Genomic DNA, 24,324 nt, shown 5'->3' on the forward strand with positions numbered 1-24,324 from the left:
GGAGGGATCAGGGCTTATGATGCAACAGGAGCCCCATCCATCACAACAAGCTGGAGGTGGGGTGCGGATGTTACCATGTGTTTTTTTGTAAAGAGGTCATGGAGTTTTCGTAATGGGATTAGTCAACTTCATAAAAACAAGTGCCTGATGACTAGTGACCTTGACGTAAAATGGTGTACACAGATTAGAAACTTACATATTGATTTTTGGACTCAAATTTGAGTGCAATATGGTTTGTGTTGTCGGTAATAACCACAGCATGGGTACAGTTTTGTTTCCTAGGGTTAGCAATACTAAGGCTATGTGTTTGATTCCCAACTCCAACACCAGTGTCATAGGTTGGACTCCCAGGCAGAAACCCAAAGAATGCGGGTTCATTTCCCAGCAATACAAATCTTGTGGGATTGATTTCCAAGTCAACAGTAGAGCACGATGTTTGCAACTCCAAGGTTATGAGTTTAATTCCTATTGCTTGCAACACCAGGGTAATGGGTTTGATTCCCAACTCCAACACCAGTCTCATGAATTTGACTCCCAAGTGCAGAAACCCAAAGAATGCGGGTTCATGTTCAAGCAATACAAATGTTATGAGATTGATTTCCAAGTCAAACAGTAGAGCACAATGTTGGTTCTAAGGTTATACGTTTTTTTTCCCCCGTTGTCTGCAACACTAGGCCAATGGCTTCGATTCCCAACTCCAACACAAGTAGAGCAAGGTGTAAAGTCCTAGTTTCAATTCCAATGGTAAGACAACAGCAAGGTTGCAGTTTTGTCTCCAAGGGTCAGCAACACTATGTATTGGATGTATTCGATTCCCGACTCCAACAACAGCGTCATGGGTTTGACTCAAAGGAGTAGAAACCCAAAGAATGCGGGTTCATTTCTCAGCAATACAAAGATCGTGGGTTTGATTCCCAACTCAAACAGTAGAGCAAGATGTTAGTAACACCAAGGTAATAAGTTTGTTTCCCTATTGTCTGCAACCCTCGGGCAATGAGTTTGATTCCCAACTCAAACAGTAGTGCATTAATTCAATTCCAACAATAATGAGCAACATGGTAATGGGTTCAATTTCTAGCAACAGTTAAGTCATGGATTTGATTCCCAACTTAAACAGTAGTGCATTGTGTTAGGCCATGGATTCAATTCCCATGGCCAGAACCAACAAGGCCAATTCTTAGTAACAGTTAAGTTATAAGTTTGATTCTCAACTCAAACACTGTGGCTTGTGTTTGCAACACCAAGATCATAGGTTTGATTCCTTGGGTCAGCAAAACCAAGAATATAAATTCAAATCCTAGCAAGGTCATGGGTTTGATCTATAGATCAAATAAAAAAATTATAGTATTAGTACCTTCAAGTTCATAGGTTTGATTACTGGAAAATGAATGGATACATTAAGCACTGCATCCAATCTCACTCTTGTGAAAAAGATCTATAAAATGCATAAATATAAATGCAAGATGACGAATATAGCTATTTCTTGATGGTAATGTACAGGCATGGTATGAACATAATGACCAAAACAGCTATAAACTTCATATATTTCTGAAGTTTAAAGAATTATAAAGGCACAATGAAGAATAAAAACGCAATTAAGTGAATCCGTAATATAAATGTATGTAGTATTTATATCATAAGAGCATGTTTCTGTAATAATTTCCCAAAGCAGAATTCTGAATAGTGGCCATTTTATTTCCAAGACTGGATAAAAAGGGAAAGACAAAGTTTGCCAATGTCACCATCATTTTGCACCAGCAACACGGGAGGGTTTGGTTTCATCAAACCGTATATATTTTACAAATTTCACATAAAAAGCCTCTCATTTGTGTGAGCTATAAAAATTCGAACCGATGAAGGAGCTGGAAACTCGACAGAGTGGATCACGGGTGGAAGAAACAGTAACAAAACATCCAAAATTGCACTGTAGAAACAATACAAGAGCTTGGGAGATAAAGAAAGAGATATGAATTTATGGGTATTTCACTTTGCGATAACATTAGAATTCGAATACATCCTACATCATATCTAAACCTTTTCCCATGTGTCTTATTCAAAAGATATGAGCGCACATCTAAACAAACCAAAATAAATAAAAAATAAATAAAACATTTTCCCTAGCAGTTTCATAACAGGATCAGTTTCCAAAATGCGGACATACCATGAATATGTAAAGCTCTCTGTTTTCTGAAGTATAAAAGCTGAACGATATGGAGTGCTACATCTTCATCCTTGTCATACTGACATTTATAGCAATCGATTAATAGTACAATTTAGTGAATAGTCTATAGATAGCACTGAGAGTTCTGAAAGTTCAAATCTGTACCGGCAGGAAACGGTGGTCTCATTCGATATACCACATCATTCGAGATCATACAATTTTTTTTTTTACAATGGGAATTATGTGAAATGCATACAAAGAAAACTACATTGTACAGACTTACAAAAAAAAAAAAAAAAACCATGCATATCTCAGTAGTCAATGGGATCTAACACTAAAATTGTAATGCAATATACACAATATATTAATGAAATTATTCAAATATGGCACAAGATGGTTCACAATATATATAATATGTACATAAAAACTGAGGAGAAAACGCATTAAGAATGACCAACATAATGCCATATACACGGGGGAGAAATGAACAAATTGCGCCAGTTTTGAAGGCAGAAAATTTGGACTGAGGTTTTTCTTTTCTTGTAATCGTACAGAAAGAAATAATTGGTAATTCTAAGTATCCTCTGCATTACATTTGTCAAACACCAGCTAAAAAAAAAAAAGAGAAACGAAACTAACGTTAATGAATTTAACACTATGATGAAAATAAGACAACAAATTGGGGGTACAGCGTAAAAAAACAAACAAAATGAAAATGAATAACAATAACGAGACAACCCCTACACACCCCTGCAGACATGAGAACAGGCTCAAATATTATTCTTTACACCATATTCCAGCAGCTACTTCACATAGGCGCTGAAGTTCCTGTCCCGCACACCTGCAGGGGTAGAGTATGTCACTGTTCCAGGGTCACCACTTCCACCGCCTGCCCGTCAAGAGTCATCGTGTTGTCGATTCGAGTCGTTACGGGAGCCATTGCCACCTGAACGGGCCGATTGCCCTGGGCCAAACTGGTGACCACAGTCTGATACATGCTGACTGGAATTTGGACGAGACCTAGGGTAAAACACACAAAAAAAAAAAGAGCCGTTAGGTTTGTTTACAACGATTGCCATGCTTCCTATCTAACTTGCTTCATGTGCAAAATTAAAATGTTTGAGCATTGTCCATTTCAGTTTCTCAACCACGTTCTTAAAGGACAAGCAGCACTGCATGTTTTGGATGTCATTACGGGTCTTTCACACCCATTACAGGTCTTTCAGTCTCTGCTGATGATCTAAATCAGTTGTGTTTGGTTGATGAGACATGGAAAATTCTTCAGGAACGTGGTTGAGAAACAGCAGCTACGTTTCCATCCCCCTATTTGTCCACCGATGTTTATTATTGCAAAGTCATTTATCTTAAAGGCAACTTAATCGGAAAGTTCTACAACATTCGCAAAAAATTCCGCATCGCAGACCAAGCCATCGGTGGATATAACCGCTATTAGATGCAACTGTGATGCCGTCATCGCTGGTTTGGGATGTGCGTAGCTTGTCATTTGAGACAACCGGAGGGAGGGCAGGTTGGATGAGGCCACCTCGGACAGCCATGTTGAGAGTTTGGGGCGGTGCGTGCTGAGGGCCAGCCCTAGAACGAGGGCCGAGGGCAGGGCGACTGCATCACACTGCAATGCGGAACAATGGAGTAATTGAGGCAGCCGCTCCCAGCTTCCATTTCTCTCTCTCTCCCAGTCTCTGACTCTAGGTAAACCCCTCAATCTACCTCTGTTTCCGAACCCAGCTGTGAGTGGAGCAGTCTGGATTACTGCTGCAGTCACAGGGGGGCAGAGGTTGGCCAATCCATTAGGGCCATAAAAAGAGGAAGGTCAGAACTAACAGCGATTGGTTAATGTGTTCAGTAAGTTTTAAGGTTATGTAGGTTACTAGTATGTTTCTGAAGGGGGTTGGATTTGTGAATTAAGTTTTTTTAAAGCAAGTTTTACACTTAAAATAGTGCTAGGATGCACAACTGTCCCAACATCTCAAGTAATAGCTCAAGTTTCAAACAAATCAATCTCATAGTATTTTATGGTTTTGAGATATCTTTTAATACAGACACAGTATTACTGAAGTAAATCATCCATTTTTACTGATTAAGCAAACAAATGAACAATAAATAAATGATTTTTTAAAAATAAATAAGCACTTTTTATCTCCCAGAACTCTTTCACATAAAGTGAATCTCAATAATCCTGTTTAACAGCATTCATCACATAATAAGGCTGATACTAATTATTGTAAATATGAATGATATAAAATGCAAACCGAATAGTTATTACAATAAAAAAATACATGTTTATATAAAAACAATAAGAAATAATGAAAATATGGGGGAAATAATGTTCTGTAATTTAATGTAACTAATATATTTATGTAAAAATGAAGCAACGTACTTATTCTGACCAGTACTAAATATTTTAATAGGTATTTTATTTGATTTGAAAGGGAAGTCTTGGGCTCCCTGCTGAGACTGCTGCTCTGGCAACCCGGCCCAGGATAAGCGGTGGAAAAATGGATGGATGGAAATTTTGATTAAATTATTCAAAAGTTGTAAGAGATTAAATTGCCATCAAAACATTTTATGTAGTGTATGCAGTGCTCAGCATATATAAGTACACCCCTCATAAATCTATCTTAGTAAACCGCTCATAAATCTATCTTTTAAATTCATATTTTTATTAGTTTTAATAGTATTTTTAATATTATATGTGTGCATATACATTAGATTAGTCAGCATTGAAGCCAAATCTGAAGCTTATCTAACAAAATAACTTGTCGGTCCAAAAACTAGTACACCCAAATTTATGTTATGGAAAAATATTAAATACAAATTTTAAAAAAGGAGGGGAAAAAAATCAAGAAGTAAATTTTTTTAATTTGTTGAAATTTTGTCGGCTGTATTTTTTTTGGCAATATTTAGCTTGAATTAAATTGTATTATCTTTCTATTTCTAATTCTGTTTGGTGGCTAAAATATTATTTTAATAAATATATCTGTTTAATAAATCTGTTTTGTTTAAATGCACCAATATATATTGCCTATAACCACTGAGAAGTGGATAAACATATTCATTTTCAAAATGAGGTGTACTCGATGTATCATTTATGCTTACATGTGAAGTAATAATAATGATAAACGACCTGTAATATTTCAGTAAAAATTATGCTTTCTTTCAAAGAAAAAGAGCATCCACGTGTTGCACAAGTGACTGATTTCTTGTAATCACACTGTCTCTCGCATAATTGACCGGGAGTTTGTAAGCATTGTTTTTTCAAGTGAAGTGCCTACAAACCCTCAATCAGTCTGACATTGAGGGCTTCTACCAGATCTGCAGACTGAAAAAAAGAGTGGAGCAGGAAACATAAATCAGTCACGATTACCTCTGACCAGCCACTTCAAAGCTGCACCCGCGCTGCCATTTCACTGATTGAATGAGGTCAATAAACGCCGGCTGTCCGTCAAGTGTCTTGTTGTTGACTGCGCTCTCTCCCAATCCTCCCCATGCCAAAGCGTAAATTAGGGTTAATTGCTCAGCTTAAAGTGAGGGCCTCATTTTGGGAAGAGACGGCTCTCTGGGACTTGGTTACGTATATAGGAAAAGGGATGTACTAACATTCTCTGTACTGGCTTCCTCTAAGAAGGGTTACTTGTGTAAAGACAAAGTTGCATAAAGTGGCATCCTCTTACCAAACACAACCTAACTTCATTCACAAAAAGTTAAGACATCAACAGACGGTCAATTAAGATATTAATTTGAATTAAACTCGTATCATTTTAATATTAGTGTAATGTTTGTTTGCAATGGCCTGTACATTGGAATAGAGCAGTAATATGCTAGTCAGTGGGGTTATATTAAGTTTCTTCCACAACATCTAAATAATCTTGGTGCAGTTTATAAGTTGTTCTTCTCTATTTCTGTCAGACACGGGTTTGAACATGTATAACGTTTAATCGCTCATTCGTATTGCCAGCGTTTTTCGGAAAAGTTACAAGCTACACCAAGACATGTTTAACTGTAACGTCAGCAGCTCAAGGCGTATGAACTAAAGCCCCAATCCTATTGGTCAGCTAGTTTAACACTGCATGCCAAACCACAAAGACTATCCCATGGTATTTTTTACTATTGTTATTATTATTATTTAGGCTATTTATCATAAGTTACGCTATTTATCATTATTTTATAATTCATTAATTATTTATTATATTATTTTGTCTTGTTATAAAAATTTAAAAGGAAAAAGTGGAAAGTATTTCACAGTTTGTCATATTTATGTCCTTTTCATTCAATATTAATAGTAAAAAAGTTGCTTTGATGTCTTCTGTGTAGGCTTGGGCTGTATCCAAATTTTGATTCCGTCAAACCTCCTTGCTATTTTACCTCAGTATACGGTATTACCGTGAATAATAAAACAATTATGACATAAGGCTCAGACAGAGTCACCAAACTGTTGGCTTGTGCCTAAACCATTCAGAAACTGAATACCTTATATGCGACCTTAGATTCGAGCTATTTCCATCCGTTGCAGTTATTAGTTTGTTGCACAATTTGCAAATTACCTCGTCTGCATTTACCGCCTCTTCCTTTCATTTGGTCGAAACCCAAAACACTGCCAAAGTGCAAGAGTTGTGTTCTTTATTAAAACCAGGTCATTTCGTGCGTGACTTGCCATCTTTCCACACTCTTTTTCCTCCACGCTGTCACATGATGACATCCACGCATACGTATTTTTAGGCATTAAATAAATTATATGTAATATTTAGTCTCCTATATGAGTGCATTTTTTAATGACAATATAATGGTACTGAAACCGATACCATTACTATTTTTTTTGGATTGTTTAAGTGTAATCTTGCATCTTGCAAAAAAGGGAATGTCTAGGGTGCGAATTACAGGGGGGTTTGGGGTGGATTGACCCTACTAATTAAGGCTTGATCCCCCTGAAGGACGTCAAAACAACATGTATGGTGACTCAGTCCATTGAAACTGAGAAAAAGTTCACTCCGAGCTGTACTTTTAAATGATAATATTAATAATCAATATAAAAGACATCCATTTGACCACCCCTATAACGGTTCATACCATTGTGAATGCATAATCACACCAATCAGTCCATGCAAGATAAATGTCATTCAATAGTCTGAAACCGGCAGATTTAAAGCACCGATACACACCGTAAGATTTCACAAGATGTTTTCTCATAAAATAGGTATTTGTTTCTACATATTGCCTATAAGTAACATCAAATTAGATGTATTGTTTGCATAGTTTGTCCTAAAGTAAGCCGAAATAGCTAATCAGGTCAGAACACACTAAATAGCCTATCCCACAAAACACTGAAAACTTAAATACATTTAATACGTAAATTAGATGTAATTTAAATAAACACATATATTTGATTCACTAAAGCATGTATTACACAATTAAAATTACCAAAAACAGCTGTATTATTCGCACACTAGGCATGTCCCCTTTAAATAGCCTTTCATTCATATTTAGAATTACTTAGAAATCTAGCTCTCAAATCACACCCGTGGTCGTATATTTGGGGAAAGGCCTGACGCCCATGTCTTTAAATGTAGTCTTAATTCCTGCTAATCAGCTTTTATGTTTGAATACAGCCTATTCTCTTAATGTCATGTGTTTTATAGACCGGGCTTCCCGGTGCTGACAGCTGGCTCTGTGATTAGACTATGCACTGATAATGGAGAGGATCAAAGCCCTTTAAGAGGGTTCCTCAGGGGTTAGAAGGGGGAGGAGTTTCCTTTTGGTCACTAGGGGCAATGAAGTAATCAAGGACACTAGGTAAGAAGGGTCACTGAGAAATGATCAGGTATTAATGAGGCCCATTTTAAAAAGAACATTATGTTCAAATGGATGCCGTGTAGTTGCGTAATGCACATTCTCTCATATAACTGAACTAATTATTAGTGTTTATTATTATATAAATAAATGATGCACTTAATTGATTGCAGGACTAATATTTTAAAGTGATTGCAGTACATTATAATTACTAAAAGGAACAATTTATGACCAATAATTGTGTGCATGAGCCTAAAAGCTTCAATAAACTACTGGTCATTACCTTCACTGCTACATGAGATTGGCTTATTTTGTTGTTTCTGTCAGAATAGTCTGTAAAGGCTCTGCCCCAGCTTATTTACTTTTAAAAATATGTTTTTTACACACTCTCAAATAGGGGCAAATTTGACAAGCTGTGATAAATGTTATGTTGGACATTTTCAGCGGAAACTTACAAACACATTCTAAATGGACACCATGTACTTTCTTAATGCATGTTCCCTAATAAGTGAACTAATTATTAGTGTTTATTATTATATAAATAAATGATGCACTATATTGATTGCAAGATTAATATTTTAAAGTGATTGCAGTGTGTTATAATTTTTTAAAAGTCCAATTTATGACCAATAATTGTTCCAGTGTGCATGAGCCTTAAAGCTTGAATCCTCTACAGTCATTACCTACACTGCTACATGAGATTGGCTTTTTTGTTGTTTCTGTCAGAATAGTCTGTAAAGGCTCTGCCCTTTTCTTTAACGCTGCAGCTCATTTTCTTTTAAAAACAAATGTTGTTTTTTTACACACTCACAAATAGGGGCAAATTTGACAAGCTGTGATAAATGTCATATTGGATATTTTAAGTGGAAACCTTCAAACACATTCTAAATGGACGGCTTGTACTTTCTTAATGCACATTTCCTCATATAAGTGAACTGATAATAAGTGTTTATTATTATATAAATAAATGATGCACTGTATTGATTGTAAGATTAAAATTGAAAAATTATTGTAGTACATTATTACTAAAGTCAAATTTATGACATGCAGTCATAATTATGTAAGAGTCAAAACTGACACATCATAATTAAAGTACAGCACTTAAGACACATTTTTGATACTATTCATGCTTTGCTGCATAAATCCAATTTTAGCATTTTAAAAAAATTTTAAGTGATATTTTCTAATTTTTTTAGTTTATTAGTTTAACTGATATGATGAAGTATGATACATTTCTTGCACTATTCCTGCTTTGCTGCATACATTTACTTTTAGACATTAAAAATATTACAATTTTTTACATTTAAATACTAAACTTTTAGCATTTAAAATCTTTTTTAAAGTGTTTATTTTCTAACTTTTTGATTGATTGGTTTCACTGCTATAGAATTGTTGTAAATTTTAAATGATTTGCTATCCGATAACACTAACATAACATAATATTAGTATAACATAACATTGTAATAATATTTTCCTATATAATTTAAGTAGCACTTTTACGATTAGGTTCTATTAGTTAATTATAACTGAGGCAATTTCAAGAACATATGACAATCAACAATAGTTATAGTATTTAATCATTTTTTAGCATTATTTACTGTTAGCGCATGTAAGCTTACAATATAAAACAGATAACTGATTATAACAGTTTATTAATATTTGTTGAAATTAACATTGACATGATCAATAACTGCTTTAAGTGTACATTTTTTATTAGTTCACCTCAACATTGTTAACTAATGTTAATGAATAAAGAGTACTGTATAAGCAGGAATCCCAAAGATATTTGAAATTCCTTTTTAAGACTTTTCTAAAGACCTTCTCTGAATATTGTAAGACCTCATCGCCACTTCCAGTTCTAAACAGTATCAAACCTTTAACTTAATAAACAGTTGTAGTTAAATAAATCAATGGAGCACAAGCATGCAACAGAACTCAGATAAGCTCGGAAGAAACAAAGCTTTAAAGAATAAATTAAGTGGCTGTTTTCAGCGACAGGCTTCAGCCACTGTTTAAACTCGTCTTTCTCCAACCAGGAGTAAGCAAACTTATATTTTCCCATTTTGCAGTCTGTTTCACTCTATGGTTTTGCTACATGCGGAGAGCATCACATCACTGTCCAGCGTTTGTTGCAAATTACATCTCACGGATGGAGGAGCTTGGCCGGAAATGCCAATCGCATGGAGTGAGCACGCCATTGTTAATATAAGGCGGAAAATAAATATATTTATGCTTTTTTGGAGTCAAACACTTTGGACAATGCTTGAACAAAAATTTAAGACCTCGAAAAAACACAAGTAAGACTTTTTAATACCTTTTAAGAATCTTAATTTTCCTCATAATTGATTTATCAACTTATAATACTTTTTAAGACTCCGTGGACACCCTGGAATAACACCTGCTTGTAAACTGTAACATTTGAATATCAGTGGGCAATGATTTATGTAGTCTTAAATCAAAATTAAATTGTTTCATTTCCACTGGCATTAGAAATCACCAATAGATAATGAAAAGACTTAAATCTACCATAATTTCCTATCTCCCTTCAATCTATCTTCGTGTATCATGTCTAAAAGAGTGAACACGTCATCCTACACCGTCACAAATGCCTCCAGTGCACATTAGCGCTGCTATCCGACAGAAACACGGCTTCTAATGCATGTGTAAGCACCAGTTCTGGAGTCTGCCGTGCATATGCAGAGCGCTTAGTGTTTGAGGCAAAGCGAGGATTAGCGTGAAGTGTAGAGGCTGGAGTCTGTGACACAGGTCACACACACACACACACCATCTGTCCCACAAACACCCCAGGGATTAAAACAGACCTCTGCGGCCTTCTTCGTGCTCTCACACACCTTACAATACATGCGTAACATCCCTCCACATACCTACACGTATGATGACAAAAGTGGATGTTATGCATTTATGTATTTTAGTAACACCCAGCGAGTGTATATGTGATTGTGTGTGATGTGTAGAAGATGTTTGTACCACTGCCATCCGGAACTCCAGTTAACGCTCCGACTGCAGCAGCCGTTTCTCCTGCTAACACGATCTGTCCTCCGCCTTGAAGAGTCGCTTCTGCTAATGTCGCTACTGCGTGAGCTGCTGCTTCACTGTACACACACACAAATGAAATAAGAAATTAGTAACATTGTTTTTTTAAAGATACAATGCTTTATATAAGGGTTGAGGTGTATTGATTAGTACTGGCGTGTACTGCCCCCTAGTGTAAGAGGTCACTCTTGGGAAAAAAATATTGTTCTGAGGGAACAGAAAATAATAATCGCTGTTCTACTTAAGTTCTTCTGACCCTGGTGATACCATTTTGAAAAAAAAAGGTATGAGAGTTTATTTAAAACAACATACTTTGGTTATCCATATTTATGACATTATTATGAGAAGTCAAATGGGTAAATTCAAATGAAGATGTCAATTAGGGCTGCACGATAATATATCGTTTCAGCATCAATAATCGCAATGTGTGTGTCCACAATAGTCACATCGCAAGATATGAAATGCTGAATTGGGATTATAGTTTATCAGCAACAGTTAAGAATAAGGCATTTCTACATCGTTTTAAGCATTCAGGCGCAAAAACGCAAATTAATAACTATAATGAGGAATTATTTTACTGAATTAATATACGATGAAGACTATAAAGTATTATTTTACATTTTAATGTTTTTTTCCATACATCTGGGGTCACCAATCTCATTCCTGGAGGTCCGGTGCCCTGCGGGGTTTAGCGCCAACTTGCCTCAACACACCTGCCTGGGAGTTTCAAGTGTACCTGTAAGACCTTCATTAGCTTGTTCAGGTGTGTTTGATTAGGGTTGGAGCTAAAATCTGCAGGACACCGGCCCTCCAGGAACAAGTTTGGTGATCCTTGCCATCGTCAATACTGTTTGACTCTCTGGAAAACCATAAAGCCTTGTTTGTTTTACTTTATGTTTTTTGTTGCTCTATTGAAATTATTTTCGCTTGCAATTTGTTTATTTTTATATAGGCCTACATGATTCACACCCTTAGAAAATAATACTAGTCAATCTAAATTAACGATTTCTTTCTAAACTTAGCTATTCATGCCATCTGGTCAAATTATTTTCATATAGCAGAAAAATAATTTAAAAATAAAATAAAAGATTTTTCCAATATTGTGCAGCCCAATATCGTAGCAATTTGGACATGATTCTGTGATAAAAATTATGAAAAAAGGACATGGTTGTAAAAAAGGACATGCTAATGCTGGATTCCAGCTGACATGATATGCTATAATTATATCATTTATGGTATAGTGTCAGTTTTAATCTAAAGTGAAAATTATGAGGAGTAATTATGATATACTAATGTGCTTTCACACCTACACTTTTGTTTTGGAACGTATCTCGTTTGCCCAGTTAGCGCGGTTCGTTTGGTATATGTGAACGCGATCTGTTCCGCGCCAAAGTAATCGCTCCGAGATCGCTTGAATGAGGTGGTCTCGGCTCGATTGAAACGAACCCTGGAGCGGTTCGATTGTAGTGAGAAAACGATCCTATCCGAGCGCGGTTATGTCACAGTGTTTTATGGATATGTAATAGGCTTACGGCTATATGAAAAGAGAATTATGAGTGGGGTGGGAAGTTTCGCGAGTCTCCGTATGCCCGCAAACAAGTGATGATCTCCCGGTAATCTCGCGTCTCCCTCCAGGTCCTCAAATAGGCAGTCGCGCACCCTTCTCACCCCTCCCCACCGCATCTCTCCCCAGACACGTCGCGCGCATGCACCCTGTCAATCACCACCAAACTACCACCTCTCCTGACAGCTTAGCGGGACGCTGCAAAATAAACCCTGACACTGACCAATGTGAGGAGAGTTTACTCGCACGTGACGCGTTTTAGCTCTTTTGGTCCGATTAGAAACTTTGCAGTGTGAAAGCGAACCACTCCAAGAGCAAAGAGCAACAATGTAACAATTGTAATCTCTGTTTCGGAACAACTGAATCGATTCACAGGTGTGAAAGCACCCTAAGTCGATGATTGAACGTTGACCAAGACAAAATTGACAAGTCATAGAAAGTTGAGATGATGGCATATTTATCAAATGAAGTGTCAATATCGACTTTTAGAAAAATATTTACGGTCATGATTATGCGAATAAAGTCAAATTTAGTTTCACTATTAACTGTGACAACTTCTACTTAATGTCAACCATAAGCTATAAGGTAAAAATTAGGAAACGAGACAATTCATTATGACAACAGAGTTTGATTTAAGGTGATGCAGACAACTTCCAATTAAATACAATACATTTTGAATAAAAGCTAGAAACTGACTAAAGAAATAGACCAGTTTACCGAATTTTCATTGAAAACATGATTTTCCCCCGTTTTGTGGTGAAAATTAGTATTTGAGTAATATATCAAATAGAGTCCATGTTCTCGTTTGCATGTACAGTTGTCCTGACAGCGCTAAGAGAACGGACATTAGATTTACTGCTTTAATTTAGACTGCTGAGCAGAAAACAATGCCTTCTCAGCCTAATTGTTGTGGGACTGGTCTATGAAGCGATTGTTCCTGCTGTGTGAGATTTCTAGCCTGCTGCTGTAACCTGCTTGTGGTAAACAGAACAGGCTCAGGTGAGGCCTGTTAACAAGACCCCGGAGACAAAAACCTGCGCTTCAGTATTTCCTTTCTCTTTTTTTTTCCTACCCAAACTTCAGTGCTCCCTCCAAGGAGTACCTGTTGAGGGCCATGGTTACAGTTGCCCCGGTTTGCATCTCTTGCGAAGCTGCAACTGCAGCTTCGGCTAAAGAGGCCACAGCCTGCGTGGCCTCTGACGCTTGTGTGGTTTGGATGGTCATCTCGCCTCCCTGAAGTGTGGCCCAATTCTGCTCCACCTTAAAGACAGAGGGAAAATAGGAGATGTGAGGGCAGAAATGTGAGGTTATTTATTGCCACTACATGACAAGATCAATAAACATGATAAGAACATCATATTTCAATAAGAGATGATACACACACAAATATATAAATAGAAATAAATCAATAAAATTCACAAAACCTGTATATTAAAATTTAAACATGATTTTTAAATTTAATATTTGATAGATAACTAAAAAGTCTTCAGGGTAATGTAAATGCATAGTATTTGTGTATAAAGATGCAATCTAGTGGAATATTAAGGTAAGAAACTGTGTGTGTTAATGGTACCTCTCCATCCGTCACTGTGGAGTAGTTCACCTGGGCTACTGTCACTGTGCCAGGCAATTCTGACGCATCTGCCAGTGTCGCTACTGTAGCTCCAGTGCCAACCTGTTGATTAGTTATGAATTTTATATGTTAGGACATGGTAATTTGAACAAAGTTTTAAATTTTAATATTGTAATCCATGCTTTATAACTATTTATAATATTAGCTTAATTATAATACTTTTTAAAATGGTCAATTCAAAGGCATCTCTCATGCTCACCTAGGTTGCATTTATGTGAATAAAAATATGCTCAAAATAGTACAATTGTGAAATGTTACCACAAACTAAAATAAACGGTTCTCTATTTCAATGCATTTCTGTGAATATCATATTATAATGCTCCTCTTCAGCATTGCACGATTCTTCAGAAATCCTATTATATCAAGTTAATTTGTTGATGATAAAAAATAATTTATTTGGGCAATGTAGAAAACAATTGTGCTGCTTAGAATTTCAGTGTAAAAAGTCATTCCTTGATGCATAGATTTAAAAGAACAGCATTTATTGAAATTGTTTAACAGTATAATTACTTTTACTGTCACATTAAACCAAATTAGATTGTGTAATATTATTTTAATAAAAAACACTGACCCTTAAACAAGAGTATATACTTTTGGAATGGCAATAAATTAGAAACATTAGGTGTTTTAATAAAACAAATAGTAAATATGTGACTTTTCAGTGTAAAGTTAAGGTCAAAAAACAAACAAAAAAAGTGGGAAAAAAACAAAAACCCATTTAAAAAAATCTATTATGGTTTTCTTGATTAAAGTGGAATGGATTAGAAATGAATGAATAGCAAAACTCCATTTAGATCTGCACAAATCGCATCAGTTTTCTTTTTTGAAGCACTAAGCATTAGAACCAATCACACATATTTGCCATTATTACAATATTAAAAGTAATAATGGTTTTGTCAGAAAATATAAACCTTTTAATGAGCCCCATAAAAAAATTTTATTCAAAGTTTGAAGAATTCTGATTGACATTAGGCAGTTGGTTAAACTAAAATATTGACATAAACAACAGACACAACTATTACACGATTACAAAAAATAGATAGAAAAGTAAAAGAACATATTGATATGATTGGACCACAATTAAAATATTGCTCTTTAACGGAAAAGTCCTAAACATTTCACACTCTCTTACTGTACTGTACTCTAATGTTCCAGTGCAGCTACTGTACAGCGTAGTGAAAAACAAGTGTGCAGTTGTTCCCTGTGCTGGGACCTGAGCTCACCTGTATAAGTGAGACTGTTCCATCAGGATTACTGATCGTCTGCACTACCGTCTGTGACGGCACCAGGTGCGCAATGCTGTGTGTGGCTGTTGTGGCAACTTGTGTGGTGACCTGGTCCTCAAAGGCATAGAGCAGGTCTTCTCTCCCATGCTGCTTATAGCAGTTTTTAACGATAGTCCTCAGGGCCTGCGTCCATGACACCTGTTTCCAATAGAAATAAACCCTTGGTAAGGCAAGATGATGCAAGCTTGAGCTCATTTGTTTTAATTCAGATGTCGTTGATGAAAAGGCATGACAAAACGATGGTGTGGCTTATTCAATTATTAGCCTGTGGCATCAGTAGGTGTGTAATATTTTACCATTTATGATAATACAGTAATTGTTTTAACAGTATGTGAGCTCAAAAACAAGATTATTAGTGATTGTAGTGAAGCCTACAAGAATGCAGCTATTAAGTTTCTATAACTATTTAGGAAAGTGCAAAACATCGCTTTAATTTTTATAAGATAACATAGTAGTGATATCACATAAACAAGAATGCCATTTTCTTCAATAACCGTGAGTGAGCAAATGTGATACTGAATTTACAGAAAACTTTACACTTTTTTTTTTGACAAAATATTGACGTGATTTTCCTGTCTCAAGAAAATTACTTCCAAAAAAAGATGGTAAAGAACAAGGTGCTTCAAAAATGCAACACATTGCAGTGTTTCTTCCCTAAATGGATACATTTTCAAATGAATCATTTGAGTCATTGTTTAATGATTCGTTCAAAAAGTCTTTTTCTTCATGAATTATTTACTTAATTCATAAATTATAAATGATCAAAGTAGATAAAAATCTTTTCGAAGTTCTCAAAAAAAGAGAGAATAATCTCAAATTATGTCTTTCCATCAGGTTGTTAGAGCAGCTGACTGTAGTATTGGTAACCTAGCAACCAACAGTAAACAAGGCAACTTAGTATAGACAATTTTGAGGGATGTAAACAATAACAATGGTTTTAACGTACTTTCTGTTTTACAATTTTAATTTCCATAGCTTCTGAAAATTCAAAAATGGCCACTTGTTGATAAATAATATCATGATAGCTGCTTTAATGTCAATTTATGATTGAATTGCCTCTTGTTACAGTTAGGAAACAGTTTAACAACAAGCAGGAACCATGACATCACCACATTGAAATGGACTATAATGGAGTAACATGGGTGTAATGTTTATTATGTTGAAGTTTATTCAACAAATGTGTTTCCATCTCCCATTAAGTCTTCTTCATATCAACACAATGTATATATGTAATATATATGTACTGTTATTTTTGCTAATTGGTTCCAGGTTATGATTCCTGTTATTTTTACACAATGTTTATAGCGTCGTAGTGTAATCATCTAATACTACCCTCTGTTTCTGCTCCTCTGTTCGGACGTCACTGCGCACGTTGGCCCAGGGAATGTCCTCTGGCCACCAGATGGGCTTGCAACTCTCTTTCCCCCAGCCGGGCTTCCCTCGGCCTGTGGAATACTTCAGCATTTCTGGAATGAACGCTCGGAGCTGGGCCTGCAAACCGTCAAAAATACCGCACGATGACCGACAGAAACTTTATTGTGGACGTAGTAGAGCACATGATGGCCTCTGGGAAAATAAAATCTGCGTTAAACTAAATTTGGAAACAGCGAGCCATTGATTTCCTCCTCCTCCTGCAGACAGTCTGCCCGCATAAATAGCTTATAAAAAGCTAAAAGTAGACTATTAGGTTTCTATTTAAAGGTTAATCTATGAGCGAGGCTCCACGTCCCATTGACTACTAGAGATTAAGTAGACGAAACAGAAAACAAAAACAGTGGATGCATGAGACCTCGTTCAAGAGCATATGGTCAGTAAAATTATTATTTTTTAATTAACAACTTTATGAAATAGTACATGGGTAATAAAAGAGTGAAAATTTTGAATTAAAATGCTACAAACGTCCAAATTGCAGCATTTTTGGAGTATCAAGTCATATTACAATGATTTCTAAAGGATCACACAGAATTAAATGTTGTTCTCTCATGTAATTACCTTTTAATTGTTAAAAATAATACTACAAAAAAAATCTATAGAATAAGGATTTTCTGATGTCTTTATAATGTAACAGCAAAAGTGTGCTTAAACAGTTGGAAGGAAAATAATGAAGAGTAAAAAAGATTCAACAAAACGTTTTCTGTCACATTAAGTTTGGTTTACATGGTTAAGTTACCTACATTACAATAAAAGTGTTAATTTGTTTATATTTGAGTGGCCATTGACAGTATAAAGCCACATTGAGTTGTATGGGCGTTCATCCCAGTGCCCCCGGTGCCCTTGGTAATTGCGTAGGCAGGACGGGGATTGAACTGCAGTGCTCTGTAGCAACGTCTGTTCACCTCCACATCACAGGCTAAATTTGGCTTGGAGGAATAAATCAGCTCCCAAAAGAGCTCAGTTCCCTCCCTTCTGCTCTCGGTGTCACAAACACAAACACACTTCCTTTAAGCCTGACATTGGACAGTGACAGACAACAACATGGCGAATGGATGGAGTAGAAAGATTTCAGGGAAAGAGCTATCATTATTTTCTTTTTTTCAAATACAACTAAAGAATAGAAATGTAACACTGAAATGTACACTGTTTTTTTTTTTTCAATTAATGTCCATAATGCTTGATTTTTGCACTGCAGTCACAAAATTGTTTAATAAATGTTATTACTTCTAAAAATAAATGGACAGAAGTTCCTAAAATGAAAAAAATAAAGAACGCAAACAATAAATTGTCTATCTTTCTATCTATCTATCTATCTATCTATCTATCTATCTATCTATCTATCTATCTATCTATCTATCTATCTATCTATATATCATGAAGCATTTTTCATTTACAAAATAAAACATAAAAATAAACCTTTTTTTTCATTTTAAATGTTAATATTACATAGCTAAAATGAATATAATTTATAGCTACATAACATAAAATGTAAATAGTCGAATTCAATTAAACCTGAATTTAAAAATACCACCGTACAAAATGACAACTGCTGAAACCTAACCATATGTACTCAATAAACGCTGATAAGTAAACAGTTTAATGTCATTTAACAGATTGTCCACGACACTGTCTTGAGTTGTAGGCTCTTCCTTGTGTTTGTGCAGATGGTCTAATTACGCGGCGAAGGAATTAAGAGGAATCTCACGCCCCCGTTTCCCTCCCCCTGCTCCGCTCTTAATCCACCTGGGAGCCAATCAGAAAGCTCTGTGCCCGGCCACGATGAGACAGATAATTACTGGCGCGTACAAGCTTCACCTGATGATCCCTGCACAGACCTGCCCACAACCACAAGCCAAGCAAGGTGTGCCTGTCCTGAGGGACACCCGCTAACAGCACACCTCCAGCAAGCTAATGAGAAATAGGTGAGCTGGTAAAGCTACTGGCTGAACTGGTTATGATTGGAGATGCACCGATTGGCTGGGCAGAAGCTGAAACAGGATGGTTTTTGTTTCAAACTTGAATCTTTTTTTGGAATTTGAACAATCTCTGGCCCGGACTTGCACACATTTAACTGCATTGCAACGATTTCATACTATAAAGTCTATAAATGCACAAGTGCAACACAAGCATCCACAGTAAAACACAAGATATTCAGTATTAACTTAAAAAAAGTAACAATTATTTGTTAGTTTTCCTATTCTGCCATTCAGTGCTGCACTCAACGTTAAAAGCTTTGTAGGGATAATATTTGTGTGCTTGGCTGGTTTTTATTACAGCTAATATTAGGCGATAGCTCTGGGGCTTTACGTGTTTTAAAGTCATGAACAAATTAGCAGGATGTGTCAATTTAATCAGTGATAATCTCTATTTAAAGTTAGAGTAAACATCTGTACTTAATGTCCTTTGTTTTATTGTGATTACAGTGCAGTGATTATCTTTAATTAAAAATCTCAGTAGATAGTTGAGCTTTTAATAATGCAGATAGGCATTTTGTTCATAATACTGGTATTTTAAAAACAAATCTTGTTTCAAGTTTGAAAAAATATCAGAAATGTATATCAGAATTCTTCAATTTCCTTGTAAAAATATTGACAATCAAAATCAGAGCATCTCTAGTTATGTGGCTTCATCTTTGACCAAAAAAGAAGGTTAAAGTGATGAATGTAGAATGAAATGAGACTAAAACCGAGAAGTTTGACTCCTGGCTCAGAGCGCCACCTGCTGCCCACCTGTGTCATCTTGTCCACAGACACTGGTATCCCATCAATAGTCAGCGGAGGAAGTTCAGAGCTGAGTTCTCCTCCACCAGGGGGTGCGTGTTCAGCCAGAGCGTTTTCCAGATCCTCCAGAATCATGCTCTTGTATTTCCTCACCTGATTACATGACATGCCAGATATTAAATCAGAAACAACAATAATAGGAAGAGGGAAAAGCCCAATAAATATACTCACCACATTCTCCAGTGGTGCCGCTCCAAATACTCTAAACACAGGATTTGGTTTAGAGGGAGATATGCATAAAACAATAGCCTGCTGGCCTACCCGTGTTGTGTATTCGTCTAGAGTTGCTCTCAGCTTCCTGTGGATATAATGAGACTCATGGTGTTACTGTTAAATTAATTTAAGGATTTAATAAATGCTTCATTTTGTAATTGGAAACTAAAGTTATATCAAACTAGATGCTGTTTAAGTCAGAATTATTAGCACCCTGTTTATTTTTCCCCCAATTTCTGTTTAACGGAGAGAAAAAATGTTCAACACATTTCAAATCATAATGATTAAATAACTATAATACTATATATATATATATTATATTATTACAATATAAAAAGTATATTTTTGCAACAAGAAATTTAAATTATGTTGTCAAAGTCAAAAATAAATGTAAAATGTAAATGAAAAAACAAATTTATAACAACACTGTCAAAACCCATTTTAACATATAGAAGTTTTGGGTAAAGAAAAATGTAAATATAAGATAATAGAACCAAACACATTCAAAATATAACAAAAAATATAACAAATTAAAACAGAAAAACAATAATAAAGACTAAAATATTGGGCATTACAATACAAAAACAAACTAATAATAATATGTATGTTGTTTTATTCATGATATATTATTTTTAATGAAAAAAAAAAAAGTTTACCTAAGCAGGCGCGTCTGTTGTCTTTTACGGATTGAAGGATTTGATTCAAAGATGTGAGGCCTTTTACGCTTCTTTCCTGTTGCCACAGCGGCAGCTGCTGCCATGCCAACAGGCCCTGAAAAAGAAAAATCAGCTGTTTTTAGACATACAGTATCAACCAGAAAAATCATTTTATAAAACCCCTGTTCAATCTTGAATGGGCTCTATGCACACCTAGTGTTTTTCAGCCAAAGATAAACCTTCGGTGAAAGCTTAATGTGACTATTTTCAATTTCACAAGGTTACTTTCACAGCATCGACGTTGTAATGTAATTACAATACATTCAGTTAAATAGACTTAAGTATTTATTTAGTTGTTCAAGCGTAAATTGAGATGAACGACCGAGTAGCCCTGTCAGGATCAGCAGGCTAGCGCAGAAACTCCATTGAAAATAATGGAGTGAAATAAATTGTCATATTTTAAAGGCATGGCAGTGGGAAATTGAATTTAATGCAGTGCTTCCTGTCCGGACTGAGACCCACTTTATATTGTATACCTATCAGGCAGTGAAGATCGCTGATTTTTAAAGAAATCAGATCTTAATTGCGCCAATTTTGTAATGGAAAGACTGAAATCTCTAGGGCTGGCAAGCTGAATATTAAAAGTCTGTGTGCATATAGCCCATTATAGGACTATTTATGGTTTAAGTGCACCATCTAGTGGTCTGTCTAATCACTAGCAGTCACTGTGCTGCTATTTATGACCAGTTTAGTCATATCATTTATTAAAGTCAATAGTCATTAGTGTCTGAATTTGCTGCATCCCACACACCAATATTTTAGCCAATCACAAAAGAGAAATCACTGTCTGACCATCAGAGAATAACCATGGATATGACTTTCAACAATATATTTGTGTGTGTTAGTACCATTTGTTCGCTTTTGGCATCTGATTGAGCCTTTCAACCCAGAATCTGTGATGCATGATATATTAGACTAACTCAAACAAGTAAATTTTCATAAGAGGCAGCATGTGCAGAAATCTACCAGCAGCAGCCAGATGTGCGGTGACTTCATCTGTTCCAGTTGAATTGAGGATGTCGGAGTCATCATAAGCATCATCGTCAGGCGAGGAGGGCGAATCCTCGTCGGCGCTCAGCATGCCATGCTCTGTGTATGTGGCGACGTGCACCTGCCCGACCTGCTGAGAGACGGCGTGGGCCTCGATAGTGGTCATATGCTCCGTCTGATGCACCGTATGGTCTTCCATCACCCGATACAGTTTCACTCAAACACACTGAGACACGCACACACACAAACAAGATATTAGCACACAGATTGACTTGCGTTCATAGTTGTATTCAAGTGTCAAACTGAGTATGTTGTGAAGTGTTAGGCATGCATTGTAATTTGTATTTTCATTTAAAATACACATAAAATATGAGACACGTTGCATTATATTATAATAACAAACTCGCATTTTACTAATAAATATATACTGTGAATCCCTATTATAATGTATACCGTTAATATGACGCGATTGCGATTCATGTGTTTTGTATATTAAAACAGCACAACAAAACATTTCACTTTGGGTCAATACAGGTGAAATGGGCAATGACAAAATGTGTCCGAAATCAAGCTAAAACATTTGGTTAATTAAATGAATCCCCTTTGGCTGCTAACAATACACTATGGTTAAAACGGAGCATAATTTAAATAGGATCAGGCACGGATGGAGAACATAAATACAGAAAACTGGTTCCTTTTACTTCTTAAAACATAATGTTTTGTGATTAGCGACAGGTATTCATTTAGTTTTGCCTGTTTAGTAACTAGTATATGATCAATTGATACTATAGACAATAGACAAAAACATTGGTTTCAGCTAAAAATAAACTTTAATATTGTTTATTTTCATCACCAAATGTACAATTGTGTATGAACTAAGTTGTAAATGTATATTTTATTTTCACAGACTTCAATATTATTATTGTTTTAAACAATCAATCCAGTAGGGGGCACAAAAGATTACTTGAAATCAATATACGTCCCCCTTATATTTAACTTTTTATTTATATACAAACAGTAATGTTTGGCAAATATAGATGGAGTAAGACATACTGACATCCTAGCATTCACCTAAAATAATTAGCAATTTTTTTTAATGTTGTTAACTGCATATATACACGATCAGTACAGTTTTGCAATGTGCAATCATTAAAAAAAAATACATCAGGATTATTTACACCCAGAAGTTATTTTGTTTTTTAGATGACACACAAACTGAACGACACAGAATAAAAACCTTTTTTAAAGTTTTTATTGAATAATAAAATATTGAAGTCTCTGACAGCAAGGAGTGTAGTTCAAACATATTACAACTTTCTAATCAATATTATTTATAGTTTTTTTAATCGTTTAAATTAAGACCGAAAGCATATGTAAAATAATTAAATAAAACGTATGTGCTATGAATGTAACGTTAGTATATAACGTGCACACGTAACGTAAGATAAATAACGTAAACCAGAAGCTAACGCAGCTAATTCATTCTGCTCAATTCAGCGACCTCAAACACTGGAATAGGTACTTTTAATGACCATATCATTAAAAAAAACATTAATATATTATACCAAAGAACATTTCAACAAACATAAACGGCCATAATAAAAGGTAGGTTTGAATATATCTGAAGCGATACAGACCGGTGTATTAGAGCATTAATAACAAACACATAAATGGCGGTTATTTTCAAATGGTGAATAAATATTACTGTAAAGAAATGGGACAGTGTGTTGGTAAAATATTAAACACTGTCGCCCATTCAACTTCTTAATGATCACAATCATTGAGATAAGCGCTAAACATCTAAAATGCTCTTTTAGATAAAATGTAAGCGAGCACCGTTGTTGACTGAGAATAAAGCGATATAAACACTCGACTGATCGATAACATTGCTAAGCTAATGCGATATAATACATGCATTCAAAATCCGATTCCGCGATCGAGCATATAGACACAAGCTATCAAGCACTGAAATCCCATTTAGCATCTGGACAAAAAACATAAGCGATTCGATTGCACATCTAAATTCAGTACGTTAGGCCAAAGGCCCGCGCCTGCGCCATGATTCTTTTTTTGCCCCAAATTGAGCGGGGTAAATAATAATTGCCATCCGGGCAAAAGTGCTCGAAATCATCTGCAGTTCTGTTTCGCATCGTCGCGATCTGCATCTGAGTGTGTGAAAGGCAAACGCTGCCGGGTTGTTTGGTGCGGCTGCGCCAGGGCTGAAATGGCTGGAGATTGCGCGGTAGGGCACTAACCTCAGAGCGGCTGCGCTACTTCGGGCCTGCGCGGTGCGGCGGAGCTGTGAACACCAGCTGCAATGGAGGACAAAGAACGAGCAGCAGAGTGCGCGCGTCCTGGGCTCAGCGACTGATGCGCGGTCACGAGCGAAGTGCACAGAACAAACCCCGCCCCTCCCTCTCGTGCTACACACTACTACGTGATGCAGCAGCAGCAAGTGCACACTACACTCACAGAGAGTGAGGGAATGGGTGTGGGAATGCGACATTTCCATGGCACCGATTTTTTTTTGTTTTTAACAATAATATTAATAACAATATGATAATTATATGTAATTAGATATAGAAAGATTTCATATATAAAGTTTTTGAGTCGCAACAGACTATACAAAACACCTCTAAGCTAAAATGTATAATTTAAAAAAGCTTTAAAGGTTATAGATGTTTGAAT

General features: G+C 35.9%; 1 protein-coding gene across 2 annotated transcripts; it reads right to left on the minus strand.

Moving 5' to 3' along the window:
• Positions 1–1,674: 1,674 nt before the first annotated feature.
• nrf1 (nuclear respiratory factor 1) lies at positions 1,675–23,986 on the minus strand. Of its 2 annotated transcripts, none has more exons than NM_131680.2 (11): positions 23,892–23,986; positions 21,613–21,862; positions 20,587–20,701; positions 19,889–20,015; positions 19,667–19,810; positions 16,836–16,994; positions 15,441–15,641; positions 14,158–14,259; positions 13,687–13,844; positions 10,955–11,079; positions 1,675–3,181 (listed from the first exon to the last, which is right to left on the minus strand). In NM_131680.2, the coding sequence occupies exons 2-11, from the start codon at positions 21,833–21,835 to the stop codon at positions 3,021–3,023; spliced, it is 1,515 nt and encodes a 504-aa protein (NP_571755.2). In that variant the 5' UTR covers positions 21,836–21,862; positions 23,892–23,986; the 3' UTR covers positions 1,675–3,020. The 2 variants fall into 2 exon arrangements, with proteins under 2 accessions (NP_571755.2, NP_001315469.1); NM_001328540.1 differs by having other exon boundaries at positions 13,657–13,844.
• Positions 23,987–24,324: the final 338 nt, after the last annotated feature.

Source organism: Danio rerio, chromosome 4 (genome assembly GCF_049306965.1).
Source record: "Danio rerio strain Tuebingen ecotype United States chromosome 4, GRCz12tu, whole genome shotgun sequence".
NCBI classification, from domain to species: Eukaryota; Metazoa; Chordata; class Actinopteri; order Cypriniformes; family Danionidae; genus Danio; species Danio rerio.

Excerpts from the sequence above, each read along its gene's own strand:
- nrf1 (NM_001328540.1), bottom strand. The coding sequence starts at position 21,835 with ATGGAAGACCATACGGTGCATCAGACGGAGCATATGACCACTATCGAG. Across the intron at positions 20,016-20,586 it reads CAACAGACGCGCCTGCTTAG|GAAGCTGAGAGCAACTCTAG; the intron begins GTAAACTTTTTT and ends TTATATCCACAG. Across the intron at positions 3,182-10,954 it reads TGGAGTTCCGGATGGCAGTG|GTCTCGTCCAAATTCCAGTC; the intron begins GTACAAACATCT and ends GTTTTACCCTAG.